This window comes from Rhinolophus ferrumequinum, chromosome 17, assembly GCF_004115265.2.
Source record: "Rhinolophus ferrumequinum isolate MPI-CBG mRhiFer1 chromosome 17, mRhiFer1_v1.p, whole genome shotgun sequence".
Lineage (NCBI taxonomy): Eukaryota > Metazoa > Chordata > Mammalia > Chiroptera > Rhinolophidae > Rhinolophus > Rhinolophus ferrumequinum.
This window is the reverse complement of record NC_046300.1, coordinates 2,434,849-2,458,224: the sequence shown is the minus strand read 5'-3', so window position 1 is coordinate 2,458,224 and position 23,376 is coordinate 2,434,849. Positions and strand designations below refer to the sequence as shown.

Here is a 23,376-nt window from a genome sequence, read left to right as displayed (position 1 = left end):
GTCCCTGCTGTTCAGACGTCCACCTGATGCACTTCAGAGCAGGGCACCATCGTGCTCAGCGTCCAGCACGCCTGGCTGCCACTGCACTGCCCGACGTTTGTCTACCCACTGTCTGCCACTCAGGGCTGCAGTAACAGGGGAAATCAAAGACGGGTAAAAGATACAGTGGTCAATTTGGGGAGAAAGCAATTTAGATGCTTCCTTGGACTTCTTACAAGTCACAAGGGTCTGACTCTCTGGTATTGTATCCTCGTGCACACAAGAGCTGGTATTATTTTCTTTCACAGGATGTCAGTCTCAACTGGGCAATCTGAAGAGAATATATATATGTGAAACACGTAGTAAACAGATATCTTAAATACTTAATTTTAAAAAATCATTTTGATTAAGAAAGGGTCAGTATCCCCCATTTTTGTTTTCCCACTTCTAAATTATAAACATAAAATCTAGATATTTTTAAACTCTAAATTTGTTAGAACAAAACATTTAGGGCTAACATGTCTGTGAAATGATTTCTTTTGGATGTGCTCTCATGAGTGGGGGAAAAAGGCCTTTCTAAAGAATTTTTTTGAATTGAATGACGGAGAGAGATCTTTGAAGAATTATTATTATTTTTTTTTTACACAAAACAAGACATAAAAGGACAAGAAAGCTACAGACTGATAGCCCTTAAGAATAAACATGCAAAAATATTTAATATATTAGGAAGTATGTATGTAATAAAGAAAATGTTATATGATGGCCAAGTGGGGTTTACCCTAGGACTGCCAAGTGGGTTTAACGTTTGAAAATCAATCAGTATAATTTACCACAATCATAAAACAAAGGACAGAATGATCTGATCATCTCAATAGGCACACACAAATTACTTCACAAATTCAACATCCATTTTTGAGAGCAATTTTCGATAAACTAGAGATAGAAGAAAACTACCACCTGATAAAGGCTAATATCATACTTCAATGATGAAATCCTAAGACTGGGAATAAGAAAAGGATATCTATTCCTATCACTTTTATACAAGAGATGAGCAGGGAAAGAAAGCAATCAGCACACTTGTAGGGGTAATTGACTCTGATCAAAGAGGAAGCAGGGCTGCTATGACACCATGGGCGGTATGGAAGAATGAGTTTGGCAGTTGGGTGACCCCATGGGTGTCCCTTGGCACTCAGTTGACCAATTTTAATGGTCAGCGGACAAGGGCAGCAGCCACAGCCTGAGAAGCTTGGTCTCAAACCCTCCATGGAAGAGGTTCTGTGTCACCCCTCTGGATAAGACACCTGGAACAGTGAAGTACAGGGCATGAGGGAAATGCAGGTTGGGAAGTCAGGGAGGGAGATGGAGTCTGAGCTGCAGCCTTAGGAAGAGCTGGCAGCCAGGGCTGAAATCCACTCCCTCCTTCTTCCCACTGGTATGTCCCCTAGGAAAGGCAGCCGTGCCAATGCTGGAAAAGCAGCTCCCAGGCAGGGTGCTCTCGCCGAGAAGCAAGTTCAGCCCCGCTGCACAAAGGAAGATTGTAGCGGCTGCCACGGGTGTGGCCTGAGCCCTCCCAAGCTCTGAGGCACTCACTGCCCAGGTAGCAGGACTGTCGGCTGCCAGGGCTCAGGTGTGTGCCTCTCCAAGCCTCAACCTCAGCTGACAGCTGCTTGCCGCAGGTTCTGACCTCTCTCCAGGGTCAGTCCGCATCCAATATGTGGTTGGTGTGGGGGCACAAAGGCCTGGTCCTCTGCCTGAATTTAGAAGAGCTCTGGAAGACCCTCCCAGCCCCAGAGGGCCCTGTGGGATCAGGGTTGCATACGAACTGCAGTTCAGCCTGTTCCTGCACCTCGTCCTCCAGCCCTCATTTGCTCACAAGTGTTGTTGCTCTGTGAACTCATTATGTCGCTTGCAGCTTAGAGCCTGTTTTTAGGGAACTGACCAAAGAAATGGAGCATTTTGGAGGTGGGGCTTCCCCAGAATCTTGGAATTCAGCAGGTGGCATGTGGCCAGTGGAGGGCAGTAAGATGAGATTGATGGAAGTGTGTCATTTCCTGGCTGTGCCAACACAGCCCAGGTAAGACTCTTTGGTCCTTCAGGAGCTTGGTCCCATTTTTGCCCCCGGTACCATGAGGTACACCAGGGTCTGTGTGGTCCTTTTTTTTCTGTGTACATTTATTTAACTGGATTGTTTGTGACTAGAAGTCACTAAGATGACTGCCTCCCTGCTGTTCTGAGGCTGAACTTAGTACCAGGAGATAATTTACGTAGGAGAAGAAATTAGGGCGCTTATGTTCTCAGCAGTGTTTTCTCTTGGATCATTAGTGGGCAGACTGCCTTTTGGTCAGAGATGAACCGTTTTCTATTGACCAGACCCTCAAGATCAGCGTCTCTGGGCAGGAGTTTCTTGCAGGCCTGAACCAGACTGTCCGGGATAAATAATGAGAACACTTAGCCTCATTTAAGCTTGGTTTTACGTCAAGCACACTTACTACATGAACTTAATGCCTCTCTTTATTCTGCTGTACGGAGGTCGCCACTGTGAGATTCGTTTGATTTTGCAGTCTGGCTAATTAATTTGTTCATTCTGTGCTCTCAGCACCCGCACTGTTTTTTGGAGCAGTGCTACCAAAGCAATGGATTAATTTACATGGCACAATGCATCTAGAACAATCATTACCCCACAGAATTGTTATTGCTTGAATTCTGAAGACAGAGAAGAGGTTTCCCCACTGAGATAAAAAAGTTTCTGGTGCAGTGTTCAGGGGGAAAAGCAGAAAATAGAAATTGTATAAATTTTTTGAACAGCAGGGCTTTCTGGAACTTTCATAATTAATGGACTATTTTGCTGACCATTCTGGATAATGGCTCTGAGTTGCAAGGAATAGAAACCCACCTGAAGATATCTTAAGTAAAGGATATCGATGAGTCTCTAGAAATATCAGGAGAACCATAAGTACAGGTTACTTCATTGGACAAAGCCACCAGGAACCAGGGCTGCATGGTCCCTGTTTCAATTTCTCAAATCAGCATGTCTCTTCCATGCCATTCATGCCTCTCTGTCATCTGTTTCACTTTTCTCTCTGTGCGAATTGCTTCTTACTCTGCCTTGTCTCTGGATATGGCCCATTATGGCTTTCCATAAAATGGCAACCTGGGCCCCTTGATCTTCAGCATATGAGCTCAGCTGCTCACTATCCTTCAGCATCTCAGACGCATCTGACTGAACCTGGATCAGAGTACCTGGCTGCACATAGGCAGGGAGGTAGAGTCAGGGCCTTTGGCAGGTGATTCCACTCCTTCAGCAGGGACATATTGTGGGCAGGCATGCCCCAAATATGTATGGAATACTGATCCAAAATTTGTCACATTTTCTGGGGTCCAGCTAGAAAGTAATAAAAATGCTTTAATAACCATGTTTACAGCTGGTTTCAATGACAGCAATTAATTCAATTTATAGTGCCAAGCGAAGGCCGATGGTGGAGAGTGTTTAGACTAAGGAGTTATAGCCACTGCTTACGCAGGTCAGGCTAACAGAATCAACTGATGTGCAATAAGTGGCCAAATGTGAAAAACGGAAAGGTGGGCTGTCATAGTGTCATCCGTCAGCTGTACCCAGATGCACTAAACTGGCCTTTGCAGCAGCCGCACACACACAAATAAAAAATCTCATTAGCATATCTTTTTTCGTTCTACCTAGATCTATATTTTGTAATATAAACATTAAGTGACGAAGAAAAACTCAGAATGTGATTCTATTAGAAAGCTCATTGGTATTTTCAGCCACTAACACATTATAAGCATAATATATAACTGAGCAATGATAAGGTCTTTCCGGAGCTACATGTGCTTTGAATCCCTATAGATGTAAAAGCCAGTAACGGCCACAAGGCATCTGAAGCAAGTCACCTCTTCCTGCCACCCACAGATGCAGTTAATTGTCCTCAGTGGTCATTCTCACCTTGGCCTTCCACCTCTTTATCAGGCTGTTTGCTTTATCACACGTTTGCTGCATGTGTATCAAATTTATAATATTTCATGACTTCTAAGCCTATCTTGCCTTATAAGAGAAAAAGTAGTACATGTTGAAGCCAAGGTTTATGATTATGTACAATTAAAAGAGGAAGAAAACAGAACCAAATCTAATGCCATCAAAATCTGTGCAACTTTTATGAAATGGAACTTTTCATAGATATGAGTGTCTGTAACTTTTATAGTATCTTAGTGGGCATAGGGATAACACAAACCCACAGCCTTTGGTAAGCTTATATTCATAGAGGAATTTCTATGTGTATGAGATGCATGCATATCTCCGAACATACTAAAATGTTAACACTGAAAAAAAAAGAGCTTTTTCCCCTTCAACAGAATCATGTTTTGTTATCTCATTTAATTCATCAATTTATAGAATTTTATAAAAATGCATTAAACACAGATGTTAGATCAAGTCGAAAAGTGAAATTATTATTCTTATGTTTATAGACAAAAATATGCTTCAATTATCGGGCCATTTGTAGTAAAAGCTATTTCTGCATAATATTATTAAGATGATTGCTAGATAATTTCCCTAGCTTGGTTTATGTTATCTAGCAGACTAAATTAGTGTTTTTCAACCAGTAGAATATGAGAAATGTTACAGATGTCTGTTGTATATGTAAATAGTACAGAGAATGAAGAAAATATTTAAAATCACATGTCTTAAAAATATATTTTCTTGTGTATGTTCAACTGAACTATTCCGTTACTTAATTTTTTAAAAATAACAGCTTTATCAAGATGTAATTCACTTAACAAAAACATACTTTTTTAAAGTGTGCGATTCAGTTTTCTTTAATAAACTCAGAGTTCAATAATTTCCTGTCACCGCAGTCCATTTTAGAACATTGTTATCGCTCTGAAAAGAAACCCCAGGCCCACTGGTAGTCAATCCGCATTTCTCTCTCTTCCCTGCCCCTGGCAACCTCTAATCTGCTTACTTTTCTGTTGATAAGCTTATTCGGGAGATTTCACACAAATGGGATCATCCAATATGTGGCCTTTTGTGTCTGAATTCTATCACTTAGCATGTTGCACAATGTTGTCGAATGTCACAGTACTTGATTTCTTCTTATGGCTGATAGTGTGTACACGGGTAGACTACACTTTTTTCATCCACTCATCAGGTGATGAACATTTGGTTTGTTTTCACTTTTTTGGGTTATTTAGAAAAATGTTGCTGTGAACATTCATGTACACCTTTTTGTGTGAACACATTTTCAGTTCTCTTTGATATGTATCTGGTAGTGGAATTTCTGGGTCATATATTAACTATGTATTTAACTTTTGAGGAATTTCCAAACTGTTTTCCAAATGACTTGTGCTGTTTTACATTTTCACCAACAGTACATCAGGGTTGTAATTTCTTCACATCTTCATCTACCTTTGTCATTTTCTATCTTTTATGTTATAATCATCCTAGTGGGTGTGAAGTACTATCTCTGTTGTTTGGATTCACATTTCTAATGACTAGTGATGTTTTCATATGCTTGTCCACATTTCTCCTTTGGAAAAAGGCCTATTCAAATTCTGTCCCCTTTTTATAATTGAATTATTTATCTTTTCTTGTTGAGTTGGAAGTTTTATTTCATTTTTTTAACCTATTCTGGATACACGTCCTTTATCAGAGATATGCTTTTCAAATATTTACTCCCATTCTGTGATTTTCATTTTCTTAATGGTGTCCTTTGTGGAACAAAAGTTTTTAATTTTGATGTAATCCACTTTATCATTATTTTTCTTTTTGTCATGTGTGCTTTTGTTGTCAGAGCTAAAAAGGAAAAAAAAAACAAAAAACAAAAAATGATTAATCCAAGATCACCACCATTTGTTGAAAAGATGATTCTTTCCCCATTGGATGGTGTTGGTTCCTATGTTGAAAATCAGCAGATCACAGTTATGTGGGTTATACCTGGATTGTCAGTTCTATTCCATTGACACACATGTCTGTCCTTGAGCCAGGTCCTCCCCATCTTGATTAATGTTGCTTTGGAGTTATTTTGAAACCAGAAAGTTTGAGTGCTTCCATTTTGTTCTAAGTTTTCAATACTGTCTTGTCTATTCTGGGCCCCTTGTGATTCTATATGAATTTAGAATCAGCTTACCACCTTCTGTAAAGAAGTCAGCTGGGATTCTGATGGGAATTGCGTTGAATCTCTAGATCAGTTTGGTGACTATTGCCATCTCACCAATGTTAAGTCTTGTAATCCATGAACATGGGATGTTTTCCCAATTATTTACATCTTTTCAAATTTCTTTGAACAATATTTTTATAGTTTACAGAGCATAAGTTTTGCACTCCTTTTGTCAAATGTATTCCTAAGATTTTTTCTCAATTTGATACTCTTGTAAAGAGAATTGTTTTCTTTTTTTCATTTTCAGATTGTTCATTCGTAGTGTAGAATTACAATTGATTTTTACATATTGATCTTGAATCCTGCAGCCTTGCCTTACTCATTTATTAGTTGTGTGTTTGTGTGTGTGTGTGTTTCTAAGGATTTCCTAAATACAAAATCATGTTACTTGCTAACAGGAGTAATGTTACTTCTTCTATTCCATCCTGGATGCATTTTATTTCTATTTTTTTTGCCTTATTGCAGTACGTAGAGCTCCCTGTACTACTGTGAGTAACAGTGATGAGAGCACACCTGATTCCAGTCGAAGGGGTAAACAGTCTTTTACCTTAAGTATGATATCAGCTGGTGTCTGCAATGGCTTCTGTGAGCTTGAGGAAGCTCCCTTCTGTTTCCGTTTTGTTGAGTGTTCTTATCATGGCGGTAGCTCCATGGGATCACTTTGTATTATTTCTTATAAGTGCATTTTCATCTATAACTATTGTCAACATTTTCAATTAAAATAGTAATTGTTTATTTTAAGTAATAGTTTCAAATGTCTTCTCCCTATACGTTTCTTCTTATAGATATTACCATGGATTACACTTAATCATAAGAATGTTTCACTCTCTTAAAAATCAATATGGACTTTTCACATTCAATGTTTATGCCAGACTCCCCAAACTTGAATTCCATGGAAATTTGGCTAGAGCATGTTTTTTATAGCAGTCCTGATTATTAATTAAAATACATTTTCTCTTAAGATAAACCTTAATTTTTGAGAGGGCTTGGATAAGATACTTTCACTGAGAATCAAGAAGCAGCCCAGTATTTTGCCTCCCTTAAATGGATAACAATCCTTCTGGCTAGAAACTTCTGAGTCATCTTTCTACAATAATCAAAACAGCATGGTATTGGCAGAAAAACAGACACATAGACCAATGGAATAGAATTGCGAACCCAGAAATAAAACCACATAAATATGGACAGATAATTTTTGACAAAGAAGCTAAAAACATACAATGGAGGAAAGACAGCCTCTTCAATAAATGGTGCTGGGAGAATTGGATAGCCACGTGCAAAAGAATGAAACTGGACTGCTGTCTGTCACCATGTACCAAAATTAATTCAAAATGGATCAAAGACTTAAGCATAAGACCTGACACAATAAACTGCATAGAAGACAACATAGGTACTAAACTTATAGACCTTGGGTTCAAAGAGCATTTTATGAATTTGACTCCAAAGGCAATGGAAGTAAAAGCTAAAATAAACGAATGAGACTATATGAAACTTAAAAGCTTCAGTAAAAGAAACCATCAACAAAATAAAGAGGCAACCAACTGAATGGGAGAAGATTTTTGCAAACAGTGACTCCAATAAAGGGCTAATATCCAAAATATACAAGGAACTCATGCAACTCAACAACAAAAAAACAACCCAATTGAAAAATGGGCAGAGGACCTGAAGAGACATTTCTCCAAAGAGGACATACAAATGGCAAATAAACATATGAAAAAATGCTCAACATCACTAATCATCAGAGAAATGCAAATAAAAACCACAATGAGATATCACCTCACCCCAGTCAGAATGGCTATCATCAACAAGACAAATAGTAACAAGTGTTGGAGAGGCTGTGGAGAAAAAGGAACCCTCATACACTGTTGGTGGGAATGCAGACTGGTGCAGCCGTTATGGAAGGCAGTGTGGAGGTTCCTCAAAACATTACATATAGAATTACCATATGACCCAGCAATCCCTCTCCTGGGTATCTACCCAAAAAATCTGAAAACGTTTATACATAAAGACACGTGTGCTCCAATGTTCATTGCAGCTTTGTTTATGGTGGCCAAGACATGGAAACAACCAAAATGTCCTTCGATAGATGAATGGATAAAGAAGGTGTGGTATATATACACCATGGAATACTATTCGGCGGTAAGAAAAGATGATATAGGAACATAGTGACAACATGTATGGATCTTGAGAGTATAATGCTAAGCGAAATAAGTCAGACAGAAAAAGCAGAGAACCATATGATTTCACTGATATGTGGTATATAAACCAAAAACAACAAAAGAACAAGACAAACAAATGAAAAACAAAAACTCATAGATACAGACAATAGTTTAGTGGTTACCAGAGGGTAAGGGGGGTGGGAGGTGGGAGATGAGGGTAAGGGGGATCAAATATATGGTGATGGAAGGAGAACTGACTCTGGGTGGTGAACACATAATGGGATTTATAGATGATGTAATACAGAATTGTACACCTGAAATCTATGTAATTTTACTAACAATTGTCACCCCAATAAATTAAAAAAAAAAAAAAAAAAACTTCTGCGTCATCTTTCTCTGTGTTCATTAGCCCTGATTGTCTTCCCACTCGACAGTGAAATAAACTCATCTAGGCCTAGTAAGCTCAGATTTCACCACCACTGGCTTTAGTCTCCTTGTAAAATAAAATTCCTGTGGCCTCCAGTATTCTGATTTGCCTAGTTCGTTTACAGACTTCAGTCAATTTCATTCAAGTAAGCAAGAAAACACAATCTCTTCCTACGTGTGATGATCAGACAAGCAAGCGTGCCAAGGCCCCAACATTTTACAGCTCTGTTAATCCTCAAACATGATCAATTTGCACGTGCTTGGTTCTGGAGTACTCTCTTTTCCAGGGTATCTACCTCGAGATAGGTCCCAGTTCCAGCTGCTTGCTTTCTGATTCTATCCCAACAACGTGGAAACCTTAGATCTTGAGCACCACTGAGAGAATCTGGCAAAACATATTATAACATGATCTTTCTTTTTTCCTAAAACTCTACTCTTTCTCTTTTTGACATGATCCTATCCCTATAGAGTAGGTCGTTGAATAACGTCATTTCATTCAACATCATTTTGTTACAACTTTGATGAGAAAAAAAAATTGATTCCTGGCTGGGACCACTGTCTGTGTGGAGTTTGCATGTTCTCCTCTTGTCTGCGTGGACTGTCTCTGGGTATACCGGTTTCCTCCCACATCCCAAAGATGTGCCTGTCAGGCTCTTAGGCGTGTCTGCATTGTGCCTGTCTAAGTGAGTGTGGGTGTGTGTCAGTGGCCCTGCGATGGAAGGACATCCTGTCCAGATGGGTCCTGCCTGTGCCCTGAGCTGCCGGGAGAGGCTCTGGCCACCATGACCCTGAACTGGAATAAGCGGATTGGAAAAGAATGGTCTTACTTGTTTGTATTAATCATTCTTAAATATTTCTATAGCTCATGTTTATTTCAGTGTTTAATATTAGAGTTGTTTTGGGTCTTTATTTAAAAGTGTGGTGATGTTTTTGTGACCAGAAATATGCTGTAGGAACTTAACTCTTGTTTATATCAATTAGCCTAGGGTACAATGGTTTCATTGTAGGTCGTTTAAGTCACACTTTCCAAGAACCTATCGAGAAGTCAAGTGAAGATTTTGCACATGGATCTGGGCTCTTTGATCATCTTATGTCTGAGGATCTCTCTCTTTCCTTTAGTCTATGTCCAGTAGCAATAAAGTAGATGAAGACCAAGGTAACCTCAGTCAGCCGTATCACTTATGGCCCAGGCAAAAGCCAATCAATGTAAGAATGGAGAAAATGCCGATTTCCACTAATAGTCTCTTTAAATAGGGGAGGAAATTGTAGGCTGGGTCAGTGCCTGATCTTGATGGGAAAAGAAAAACAAAAAAACAAAGCATAACTAATACTAGTCCCTTTGTAAGAATCTTGTAAGTTCTTAAGTCTAATAAAGAATGTATGCTTAATGAGTGTCTCCACATTGGACATTTTAAGTAATCTTGCCTATAACTCTACAAAATAGAAAGTACCTAAATTTTATAATTAAATAAACTGAGGTTAAGGGTTATTATATAAATAACCCACAGGCAGGTACTCAGTGGAAGAGTGGGAATTTGAATTTGAAGTCTTTCTGGTTTCAGTGTGCGTTTTTCCCATACATCTCACTGACAGCCTAGGAATCATTACCAAACGTGACAATAGTTCTGCTAAAATAACTGAAAAGACAATGAGAAAATGTGGAAAACATTGATTTTAGTTAACTAACAACTTCTCTCCATTTTAAAGTCATTCAGTTTGAATGTTTTCAAATGTTTAACAAAAAGCTGAAATAAAACATTCAAGTGATAAAGAGTTTATTTTCTATAGCTAAAGCAATTCATTAGGGAAAAGATTTTTCTTTTGGAAAATGGTGCTGTAATAATTGCATAACAATATGCAAAAAAAGAAAACTGAACGTCAGTCTTTACTTACACCAACATTAACTTGAAATATAGGGTGCTGCTTTCCCTTTCCCACAATACCTTGTGCTCTTCCTGATGGCTCCCACAGCAAAGTGTGGCGAGAAGAAGCAGGGCAGTTCTGCCATCAACAAGGTGGTGACCAGAGTATCCACTGTCAACATTCACAAGCGTACCCTTGGAGTGGGTTTCAAGAAGCATGCCCCTCAGGCACTCACAGAGATGCGGGAATTTGCCGTGAAGGAGATGGGAACCCCAGATGCACACATGGACGCCAGACTCAACAAAGTTGTCTGGGCCAGAGGAATAAGGAGTGTCCCATATCTCATCCGCGTGCGGCTGTCCAGAAAGCGTGATGGGAATGAGGACTCACCAAATAAGCTCTATGCGTTGGTTACCTACGTACCTGCCACCACTTTCAAAAATCTACAAGCAGTTAATGTGGATGAGAACTAACTGCTGACTGTTGAATAAGTTATAAAACTGCAAAACAAATAAATAAATAAATAAAATATATAAATTAGAGAGAGAGAGAGAGAGAGAGAGAGAGAGACTTGAATGTAAGAGAGAAAATAACAAAATATCTAGATGAAAACAAAGGACCTTGGGTTAGGCAAAGATTTCTTAGGACATAAAAAGCATAAACCAAACTGAAATTTGATAAAGTGAACTACATTTAAACTACAATCTTTTGGATGAATTCTATTATTTATAAATCATACCTCATTTATTAAAAATTACTCTAAATACACTATGTAAGTTTGTAGGCAGTGAGTATGCAAAGAAAAATACAATAAAATCCTTTCTCTCAAAGAATTCATAGTTTACTGACAGCCATCTATAAACAATAGCTGTACAAGCTACTGTGTCCGGGTTTATAGTGAAGGAACGTCACTGGAGCCTGGAGAAACTCACTGTCTGCTTCACCTTATGAGAGAGTGTAGAGTATGGTATCCCCACTTTATAGAGGTGGAAACTGAAGCATAGAAATCATAGGTAACTTGCCCAGGTTTCACATGAAAACATAAAAATACCGAAAAGAAAAAAAATGGGACAATATTATGCTTGAATGGAAAGCTCATTCGTAGCCACGACAAAAATCTCAGAGACCATACAAATTATTGGTAACATTGAATATGAAAATAAAAAACATGTATCTGCATGACAAAATACTGTGTGGAAAGCTAAAAGACCATTGATAAATTGGGGAAATATTTTTATAAAAAAATCAAAGCATAGAGAGAACTAATTTTCTTAACCTATAAGAAATGCCTACATAGCAAAAAGGAAATATTAAATAAAAAAGAATGGAGGATACTAACCTCATTCCTAGAAAAAGGAAATGTAAAACACCCTTAAATATACATAAAGGCTAAATTGCACTCACAATACAAAACTGGAAAATAGACAAGATACTGTTTTTTACTCATCAGATCTGCTAACTTAAAAAACATTAATACTACATTGGTGTGGTGCAGGGTCCCATGTACAATTGTACATTGCAAGTGGAAGGCGAAAGTGGTGAACTCATTGGAGGACCACGTGCAATATCTGTCGATGTTTATAATGCACATACTCTGTCCAAGTAATAAAACTTCTAAAATTTGCTTTAAATTTACGTTCAGCTATGTATAGTAGTATGCATATACTCATACAAAGTATTCATTATATGCTTCTTGTAATAATAAAACACTGTGATAAAAAATTCAGGCACAGGTCATCAAAAAGGCAAAATTAACAACAGACAGTTTTAAAAAATATAGGTTTGAAACCTTTCCCTGAGCAGAAAATCACCTAGAAAGGAAAAATTAGGCTGGCTCCCACTGCTCTCCAGCCTCCTTCATGCCTAAAGAAAGAAGGACAGTGTTCTCCAGATCCCGAAAAAGGGTGCTTTTAATCTGAACATTATACCTGGCTTCGGTGTCATTCAGATGTAAAGGCTATAGACAGAAATTCTGATATATTAAAAAAAAAAAAAACAAAACAAAACAAAAAAAACCTGTTGGGCAGCAAGTTCAGTCCATTTGATCAATTCAACTGTGCCAGAACCAAAACAAAAACTCAGCATGGAAGACACCAAGGTAAATGGACCTGCAGTTAACATTGCAAAAGAAAGAAACAAAAAACAAAATGGAATTCCAATGAGAAGAGACGAGGAAAGGCTGACAGTGCTATTTTTTTTAAATCTTGGAGATGGAGATGACAGACACGTGACAAATAAGGAAAGAAAACAAAGTAACTTCTTCAGCTTTTATAGTGGATTGCTAAATAAAATATTCTACAATGTTGAGTATTGTCGTGAGTCATTTTCTATGACTTTTAAATTTCTAAAACTTTAGCTTTAAAAAGTTTAAGATAGTTAAAATTTTGTGTCTTAAATGTAACTGACTTTCTTTTATTTAGGTCTAGTCCCAAAGTAGAGTCAAGGAGTATCATTTTGCAGGCACATATTAACAAGTATAAATGTCAATAATAAAACAATAATTAGAAAGAGACCATGTATTCCAAAAACCTCAATAAATACTACATTTATGTATAATGTTTAAGTTATATAAAAATTTAACTGAATATATATATAAATTACAGTAATATTATAAAATCTATACATAAATACATAAACTTGCACACATGTATATCATTACACACAAAAAAATAGGATTTACTTGCCTACAAATAAAAATAAACCTGTGTATGGTGTATGTATGTACGTATGTATAGGTGCAAGTGTGTATGTGTATGCGCATGTATACCTATGTACATGTATATGTATAGATAGATACTGTTTTAGGTAAAAAAATTAGTTAAATTTCTATCTTTTTTCTCTACCAACACAACATACTGAATGTAGTTTAATACATAATAGCTGAAAGCCCAGACTTTGAAGCCAGAATGATAAAGCCTCTCGTTCTGGTTTCTCCCAAACTTTCAGCATCTGTGACCTCAGTCAGCTAGTGTGGCTCTCTGACCTCAGTTACTGTACCTGTAACACTGGGGTGGTATCATCTATGTCACAGTGCTACCAGTAGAATTGACATTACATATAAAGTGCTATATGGAGTGCCTGACAGGACAAACGTAAAACGTATTTGTGAGTGTTAAGAGTGACAGATGCTAATACTGTAGAATACAGGTTCTCAAACGAAGCAGAGAGGGAAGGAGACATGCCACCAAGGTTAAGGGAAGACGCATGTAGTTTGACAAAACTTCCAAATGGTCCTGATACCCTCTTTCTGTCCTCTCACTTAAGAATTACTGGTATAAATAGTGTTTTTACCAATAGGTGGAATCAAGGCAATGATTTGGTAAGAAGGATTTTTTTTTGTTGTTTATCCATTCATTATTCTTTGGTCTACATTATCTCAGCATAGCAATAAATAAAATATCAGTGACCGAACATAATATTTCTTCACAAAAATTGCTTGTAGCTATTACATAGCATTTCAAAAACTTCTTTGTCCCTGAGTAACCTTTATTTCTGTTCATTCAATTCCAGTCCCTAAGAACTTCCTAATTAGCTACCTAGGAAAAAGCCACTCAAACCCATTTTTTGACCGCCTTATTAATGTTCTGAATTTGTCTCAATGAAGTGTGTATTCACAGTGTTTTCTGACCTCTACTTGGTATTTTAAGAGCTGGTGTTCCCCTCACTTGTTTCTGGACACTAATATTTAATCATGCAATCATAGGAGTTGGAGATGGATGAGGCCTCATGGTTCTTCCTCCGTCTGCCTGCCAAACCCGCTGCTGTTTTCCCAATCAGTTGGCACTGATTTTTACAAAACTGGTGATTTATCCACTAACACGGTTTTTAAATGCCATACTTTTGTACATATATCAGGAATATCTGCTGCCTAAAGTTTTATGTTCAGTCCATGGCCATCTCTTTCAGATGACTTCACCTCTAATAGTAAGTGGTACTTGTGAGAAGATTTATACCCAGAATGCCCAAATCACCAGCCATTGTGGTCAGTTTAGTGCACCTGTTATTTCAATGAGCAGAATATAAATCAGACAAATGGCTGCGACGGAGATGAAGAGCCTATTCAGTCAAAATTTCAGATCCAGCCTCCAAGTATCACTGTCATGTTCACTCTATGATTTTTTAACAATAAAATATTTTCTCCACATTTAAAAATGCATGACAGATTTGTATGGTCTTCTTATGTTTTGCCATTTGAAAGCTTCTGTCAGATTCTGGAGAGACATGGTTCTGGCAGAAGGCTTATTACAGTTCAGTTGCTCAGTGGTAAATGGGTTTCAAGCATCCAAACCGATAAACATTACATCCTGCCTGAAACTCCCATTCCCTCGCCTCCAGCAGTCACTACACTTATTAGGCTTCCGTTCACCAAGAAATGTCACTGCAAGAATATTTGGAAAGTTACCTCAAAATATGGCTTTAGAAGATGATGCTAGAATGTGATTTCGATATGTCCCTTCATGTAGCTCTCATCGTGTGCATGTGGACAGAGAACATTCTAAGTCAGGACACATGTACGGACAGGCTGAAGCCCAGCTCACCCCAGAGCCACCCTCTGCTCTGACCTTAGTCAGGGACTTCGGACAGTGGATGAAAATGCCCACTTTTCTCCCACAGAAATCACTAGTGTTCTGATTTGAAAGGCAGATGTTCTTGGCTGTTCTTGTCACACACACACATTCGCTTTCCTGAAACTCACCGCGCCCTACCTCATTATCCTGCACGGCCCGAGCACAGGTCTGTCTCCCCCACCGGACTGTCAGCTACTTTGAGGGCATGTCCTCTAACATGTGCCTCACCATCCCCATTGTTTTGCACACTGCATGTGCTGTCTAAACTCTAAACCAGGGGTGTCAAAACTGTGGCCCGCGGGCCAACTGCAGTCCGCAATCCATTGTTAATTGGCCTGCAGCAAATTCCAAAAATATATATTTAGTTTACTTAAATAAACCAGGTGAGGCAATACGTACTTCACCTCAAGTGAGTGGCCCGGCTGTTTGTGTATTTTACCACACACATATGGCCCTTGGTGAAAAATGTTGAAAATTGGGCACCCCTGCTCTAAGTGAAAGTACGTCAGAAAAAAGACAAGACATCACTGACACTTTATGGTTGTAAGAAATCATGGCAGGATTGCCTGTAGATCAGAGTTTATATCAGAGTACCCTCAGGTGAGCAAAATTACCTGTAATTACAAAGGATTAACCAGTGTTTGGGAAGTGGTGTGTCCCTGTGAGACAAGGTCACACTCCCGTCTGATTACATGAAGGTGTTGACAGAGGTGACTGTGAAGTGACAAATGTCTCCCTAGTTTGGAAGGTTTGTAATCCCCTCCAACTCCCATCCAGCCCAGCCCTAGCACCCCTAAACACGTGGTCTTCAAACTGACGGATCACGGGCTGGTTCTTCCTTTGAGGAACCCTGTCACCATGCTATCAGAGTTAACACATCCGATTTACATCATAGAACTTGACAAGCTTGCCCGAGCTGTAGAGTCAGAGCTTGGATAACGTCTTCCTTCCAACTATTGCTAACTGGAATTCCATAGGAGAGTCAGCTAACCTTTCTGTACCTCCTTTTTTCTCATCTACACAATAGGGGTAGCAATGCTTGGCTACGGTTACCTCGCAGGGTTGTTATAAACATAAGTATGAAGCTTTTATCACAGTGCTTGGTACATAGTCTCTGTACAATATTTGATAGCTGTGACTATTATTGTCAACACAAGAGATACTAAAGTTTAGAAAATATCATCACATTTTCTCCCTGATTATATCTTCTTAGTCTCCAAGTAATTATTTTACTGGGGCATGACAGTGAAATTAAAACAAAACATTTATTTATTTACTTACGTACTTACTCATTTTATAAAGCAAGAATAAAGGCATTGCTATGGAACATAATAATCCAATACTATCCCTTAAAAAATGGAGAACTAAGTAGTGAAGAGTTATTTGAAGAATAAACAGGAAGAGAAGTCACCAAGCAGTATTTGTGATTTTGTTTATGGTTGTATCCCAGGAGGTGACATCAGCACCTTTCAACCGCCTTTGGATACATTCTGGAGATGATGCAACAGATGGATTCTATTCTACTGAGTAGTTAGTTTCACACAGTGAAGAGTTTTAGGATCCCTCTAAGAAAGTTCAGTAAAAGAAGGGGTGCAGGGTGGGTATGCTGTCCTTTTCTCAGTATTTGGCCGTAACCTTACCTGCTGGCCTTACGCACTTAAGTCAAGGTAAATGGTAGGTACTCACTAGTTTTCCTAAGAAACTGAAGTGTAGAATGTATGCTACACTTTTCTTGAAGTAATGATCTGGAATCTTGGAAGTTAAGAGATAGGTCTTTTTTTGAGAGTCAACAAAAACGCAAAGGTGTATACAAGTATTTATTCTGGAGAATCAAGAACTAATAAAGAGAAAAACAGGAAACATTCCTGCAAAAGTATGTGTGTGGCTTGTTTTTTAGATCAGCACAAGCCACATAGAGGAGTGAGCAAGAAATGTGCGAAGCCTTATCTTGGAATCCTACAAAATGTGTTAATTCTTTGAATTCTTTAATTATTTTAGAAATCTTATTCTTTATTGCCCCCAATCTGCCCCCAAAGTTATAATGTCGTCATCAATACATCCTGCATTTCTTTTGTAGAGACCAGTGATACATTCGATCTTAATTTGGTATTGGCTGTTTTGTGCCTAAAGCCTTCCAAGAAGTATAAATCGGATAGTAAATAGAACAAAATGATTTTGTCACCTTAATAGTTCTAGAATTTTTGTTTTATTAGGAACAAATAATCACCTGTTTGCTTTTTGATAATTCTAAATATTTGTCTCATTTTTGTGTTTTTTCCCAAAAGGCGATTTGGAGGAAAAAGAAGTACTCATCAAGCATGGGATAGATATATTATTCTTTAATACAAGTTCTAATGCCCAATAAACATATGGTATTTATTTATATCTTCTGATCTGTAAACATATTGTGAAGGGCATAGGTACTTGTTAATAGTTCTCGCAGTCATACTGAGCATAACCACAAACAGCTCTTTATAATGTCACCGATCCTAATTATCCACCATCCATGTAATCAGTTAGTCAGTACTCATCATAGAGCATTGCTGGTGTTTAGAAAAAAAATACTTCCTGGGCCTACTATGAGCCAACCGCTGTTCCAGGTACTGAGGGCGTCCCAGTGACGGAGTTGATTCACTCCTGCTCTCAGCTCGTACAACCATATTCTGGTCAAAAGAGACAGTCAGTGAATAAGTACCCACATAAAAGATAAAATAGCAAAGAAAAATGTGCTAAAGAATATATTATACTTCAGGCTAAATTGATGGAGCGATACAGCATAGGTGCTACTTTAGATGGCTACATATTTGCATATTTAGATAAATAATACATAGGCATACATACATACATATAGTTTTATCAAAATAAAATATTCTCATATGTAGTTGTACATACTTAAATTGTCATATGTCTTTCATAACTTTCAGTGTTTAAAAACTCTCCAGTATTTATTTTGTGTTCGACATCTCTTTCTTGCAGGCAATGTGGTCATGAACACATACATCCTTCCTTATTGAAGGATGGAAAAAGGAATTGCTGGGTCAAGAGGTTGCACACTTACCATTTTAATAGACGCTGCCAATGGAGGTCCCATAACAGGACTAGTTCCCTGTATCCTTGGCGAAATATGACAGTAAATTTTTAATTTTTGTCCATTGGTAGGTAAAACAGTGGGCATGGCATCTCTTTGCTATTTTAATTTGCATTTTTTCTGATTGTTAGTGAAGTTAAGCATCTTTTTTATTGTTTTAATGACCATTTTTATTTCCTCTTTTGTGACTCTTTGGGTTGTCTGGGTTTTTTGTCCATTACTCTTGGATTTTAATGTAACTTTTATGGACATGTTTGTACTTGTATGTATATACATATAATATAAATACACACTATTTACAAATCCTTGTTTGATGATACAATATTAATATTGATATGTAGAAATATAAAATCACACAGAGATACATAGAGAAAAATATGTGTATATATAGTACAAATATCTCCTCCAATGTTTCCTTTGAGATTGCTTAATGACTTGTACTACAGAATGACTTAAATATCATATAGTTAAATTAATTAATTAATTAATTATGGCTTTTGTGTTGTATTGTTTGGTTGTGTGCATGTGTGTTTTTGTCTTATTCCTATTCTAATGATAAATAATAATGAGCTATATTGTATTCTAGTTTATTCATAATTTTGTGTTTTACATTTTGAAATCTGAATTTCTTTTCATGAATTATGGGAGGTAAGGGTCTAATTTCTTTTTCTTCATTTTGATAGACAACTCATCTTGCACTGTTTATTGCCAGTGGATCTTTTTCCCAATTCAAATACCACCTTTCACGCACTTGTCCTCATGTGTCTGTTCCTGGATTCTCATGTCTTTCTTTATTTCCACGCCAATGTTACATTTTCTTAATTATTCAATTTTTATAATAAGTTTTAAAATATGGTAGGTAGTTCTCTCTCTTCTTATCCTATTTATCTTTTTCAAATGTTCTCTTGGTTATTCGGTCACTTTTCCCCTTCTAAATGAAGTTTACAAAGATGATTTTGAGCTTCATGAATAACACTAATAGGATTTTTTATGACATTGCAGTGTATTTACAGATTAATTTGGAGGAGTATTCTTATCTTTATAATATGGAGTCATCCCATTCAGAATATGGCTTAGCTCACCTTTTATTCAAATCTTCTTTTATGTCCTTCAGTAAAATTTTATAGTTTTCTTCATATAGATCTTATACTTACTTTTATTAGGGTTATCTTTATGCATTTTATAGTTTTTTGGCTATAGTGAAGCAGATCTTATCATCTGTTATACGTTCTATTATTGCTAGCGTACAGTAAAACGATAGAAAATTGCATCTTTGCTATTTTCTGAATATAATGGAATTTTTCTTCCTCCTTTTGAATATTTATACAATTTATTTTTTTTCCTTCCCCATGTTTAAACATTTTATTTTCTTTTTGTTTCTTGGCTTGGTGGATGGACTGGGGACCCTGGTACAATGCTGATTAACAAACCAATAGTAAATTCTTTTCTTGTTACTGATTTTAAAGGAATGCCCCCAATACTTCACCACTAACTGTGATGCTGGCTGTATAGTTTCCTGGTAGATAAAATTCATTAAATCCAAGAAGTTCCCTTTTATTTCTAGCTTGCTAGGAGTTTTACTTATTAATTTTTAAATCAGAATTTTGTGTAGCATTTTATCAAACAGCTTTTCAACGTGATCTTGCATTTTATTGTCTGTAATCATTAAATGTAACCCATTAGCATGGTGCTTTTCTACTGTCGAGCAAGCCCTCTCATTTATTGGACAGTAGACACTCGGTGATGATACATTCTTATTTTCAGGCTCTGCTGGAATTTATTTGCTTACATCTTAATGAGGATATTTACATTTGTGTTCATTGGTGATATTAGCCTATACTTTAATTTCTTCTGCTGTCCTTTAATTTGTTCAGCTGTCCCAGTTTTATCTACTGGTGGATTTTTCTTATTTGTTTCTATAAAACGAACCTAGGAGAATTACATCTTCATTTAAGATTTAACCTGTTTATATAGCATGGGGATTTACATCTGGTTTTCTTTTAATATTTTAGATTACTTAGATCTGACACCATTTTCAGGAGTAGATGTTACTATATCCCTTGACTTATTCACTTTTGATCAATTATGGTATCTATATGTTTTGAGCCAGATTATCTCAGATAATCAAGCATTTCATCTAATTTTACAAATTTGTTATAAATGATAGATTATATTTCCTTTGTCATACATAGATCGTATTGCTTTTGTCATAGATTTCTGGATTCCCACTTTTTCATCCCTTATAATTTTTTGCACCTTCTTTCTTTCTTCCTTGAAAAACACTAGTCGACGTTTTGACTATCTTATAAATCATATCACGGAACAGGCCCTTGGTTTGTTGACATTCCTTACTTTGTTTGATCATTTGCTCCTTGCTCCCAATTACCCATCTCTGTCTGTACTGAAGTTACCTTGGAGTAGACAATTCAAATTCAGCTGTTTTTACTCTGTAGAACTCCAAATTGTTACATACGTAGATAATTTTTTGATGGGGGCAGAGGAAGAAAATATTAACTTCCTCTTTATTTTATAGAAAACTTTATGATTTTCCTTTTCTGCTTTCATAACGGTCGTCTTCAATCTAAGCTCCTCTCTTTCTTTTAGAGTCTTACTCAACGCTCTGGTAAGGAACCAATACACCCAAACAGTGTGATTTTTCCTACTATTTTTCCCTAATTCTACAGCCTCAGTTGCCATCCAGTGTGCAAAGTATGTGACAATTGAACCAAATATTTCACAACCATCTACAAGGGTTCGTAAAGTGCCAGCTTTAAATAATGGGTCTTCACTTGCCTTGACTCCGATAATTTCAAATTTTAGATTTTTTTTTCCGCTACACCTCATTCCTTGTATCACAGTTATGTACCTAAAACATGTATTTTCTTACATGACAAAAACCCTACCTGTGTGTGTGTGTGTGGAAGGGTCAGCTCCAGGCCATGGTTAAGCCAGGCTCACATTCTTATGGTCCCTTGCTCTACAGCCCTCCATCTGTCACCTTTACCCTTAGCCTGGCGGCGATATGGCTACGCCAGTTCCCAGTATCACCTATGGATGGTCCTCAAACAATCTTAATTCTGTTGTTGCAGAGATGGGTCAAGTTCTGAGACAGAAGTGGTGGGGATGGGATATGCGGGTGGTGTTGTTGGGAAAGGAGTGAGGACACTAGAGTCTACGCTTGTCATCTGTTGGAATAATGTGCTAGAATTCAATGAAAACCCACAGGACATGAACGGGGACTTAATTTCTGTCTCTCAGTAGAGGGATAGCATTATTTATTTATATTTTTTATGAATGATTCAGTCACTCTTCCGTTATCTCCCTTTAATAAGGCTGATCTTAGAGTGGTCAAACATGAATTCTTCCACTTACAATGTTTTTGGTTTCTTTACAGTGCCACTCCTGTCTGAGGCTGTACATAGTTTTAATGTTTTTAGCCATTGTTGATTTTCTGTAGTTAAAAGCAGCCATTCATTTACAAATAGGCCCAACCTATAGTTTAAGTTCTTTATATCCTGCTGGTTGTTGACAACATCAAGGAACAGATATCCTAGTTTGCGTCACCAATTCTTAAATGATATCATTGTTCATTCTCCAAGAAGCTGCCCTGACATTACTGGAGAACAGTTGCCAATCAGGCTCTTAAATCAATCAATCAAGAATTACTTTAGTGCACCAAAGGGCTTATTGTTTACTGAATGCCAAACATCTTGTCAGCTAGTGTACTTAGGCTAAAATATACTCAGCTATGTGGACATTTTGGCTGTGAAATAATTTAAGAAATCTGATTTAGGAACCCGTTTATAGCCTTCTTCCACCTACAAATTCTGCATGGCTCCAATCCTGAGAATAAGTGATTCAGCTACACCATTTCTGCTCCCAAAGGTCTTTACCTGGCTCTGAAAGCTTTCTGCCTAGATTGGCTGAGCTGTTGTCCTGTTTAATTTCTCAGTTCCATTGAATTTCCAGGTTTCTGTCTGTGATCCCAGTTTTGGGCTTATTATTGGATCTTCATTTTCATTTTTATGCTTCTGCCTGTCGAACTCCTGTGACTTGAGTAACTTGTTCGAGTGAGATTCTGGTGTGCATGCTCCAGACCATCTGCTCGGTTTCCATCCCTGCAGGGCCCTAGCCCGGGCCCCACCGCTCATCCTGTGCTTTGGCTGCAGGGCGCCGCGGTTAGTTCAGGCTCGCTCGGTGCTGGTCCCCAGGTGCGCAAGCGTCAGCTGTACACACCCTCTGCATCTCTACAACTGACCACGCCCTGTCCGCCTGTGGGGCTGCACAGATTGAATTCACGGAATGAAACTCATGATTAGAGCTGTGATTCTCAATCCTGGCTTCCTGGCTTTTAGTCAGAATTTGAGGCACGGGGGACTTGAACTATTTTGTAAAATAAATCAGGATTTCAACAGCTGGGTCGTGGGCACTTCCAAGTCTCTGGATGAGTATAATGTGCGGCCTCTATGGAGGACCATTGCATCAGAGTTAACAGTGACACAGGCCGAGGCTGGAGCACCTGAGTGCCCCCTCTGGGTAGGGGGCTGGAACACAGTCCTAGGAAATCCTCGTCTCTCTCTCACTGTTGATCCCCCGCTTTTATTTCCCTCTGGTCCACTCACTGACAGTGTTTATAGAAGTCACGTCAAACAGAGGTAATGGGTGACGGTGAGTTAGTGGGGAAGGGAAAAAGGGTGGGGGCCATTCTGTCCCCCTGCCTCGCCTAAGCCAGGGCTGGAAAAGGCAGGCTTCTTCATTACGGTGTCCTGGATGAACCATATCCAGGAAGGAGAATTGAAACCCACCCTGAATGCGAAAAAGCATCACTAGAGAGAAATAATTGATGAGTGAGACGCTAAGGGATACACACGGTAATTTATTTTTACACGGTGGTCTTTGTTCAGACCACTGCAAAGTCCACTTCAGAAAGAATATCCATTATGAGCAGGAAAGAAAAGAGAGACTTCAACACCGGACGTATATCTTTCATATTCACTATGTGCTTATGCAAACACACTGATAACAGATGCTTTGTTGGTTCACATCCTTACAAGCTGTGAACCAGAAAGAGAAGCGGGCAGTAAATTAAGGCCCCTGGTTCTCTAATAAAATGTCTCCATGTCACA

At 38.0% G+C, this 23,376-nt stretch overlaps 1 protein-coding gene across 1 annotated transcript; it reads left to right on the top strand.

The window, feature by feature from the left end:
- The first annotated feature begins 10,689 nt into the window (after positions 1 to 10,689).
- On the top strand, positions 10,690 to 11,067 carry LOC117037186 (60S ribosomal protein L31-like). The gene has a single exon (XM_033132972.1). It carries the CDS (start codon positions 10,690 to 10,692, stop codon positions 11,065 to 11,067), a length of 378 nt encoding a protein of 125 aa, XP_032988863.1.
- Positions 11,068 to 23,376: the final 12,309 nt, after the last annotated feature.

What these genes read in the sequence shown, in the direction of transcription:
- LOC117037186 (XM_033132972.1), top strand. Translation starts at nt 10,690, where the DNA reads ATGGCTCCCACAGCAAAGTGTGGCGAGAAGAAGCAGGGCAGTTCTGCC.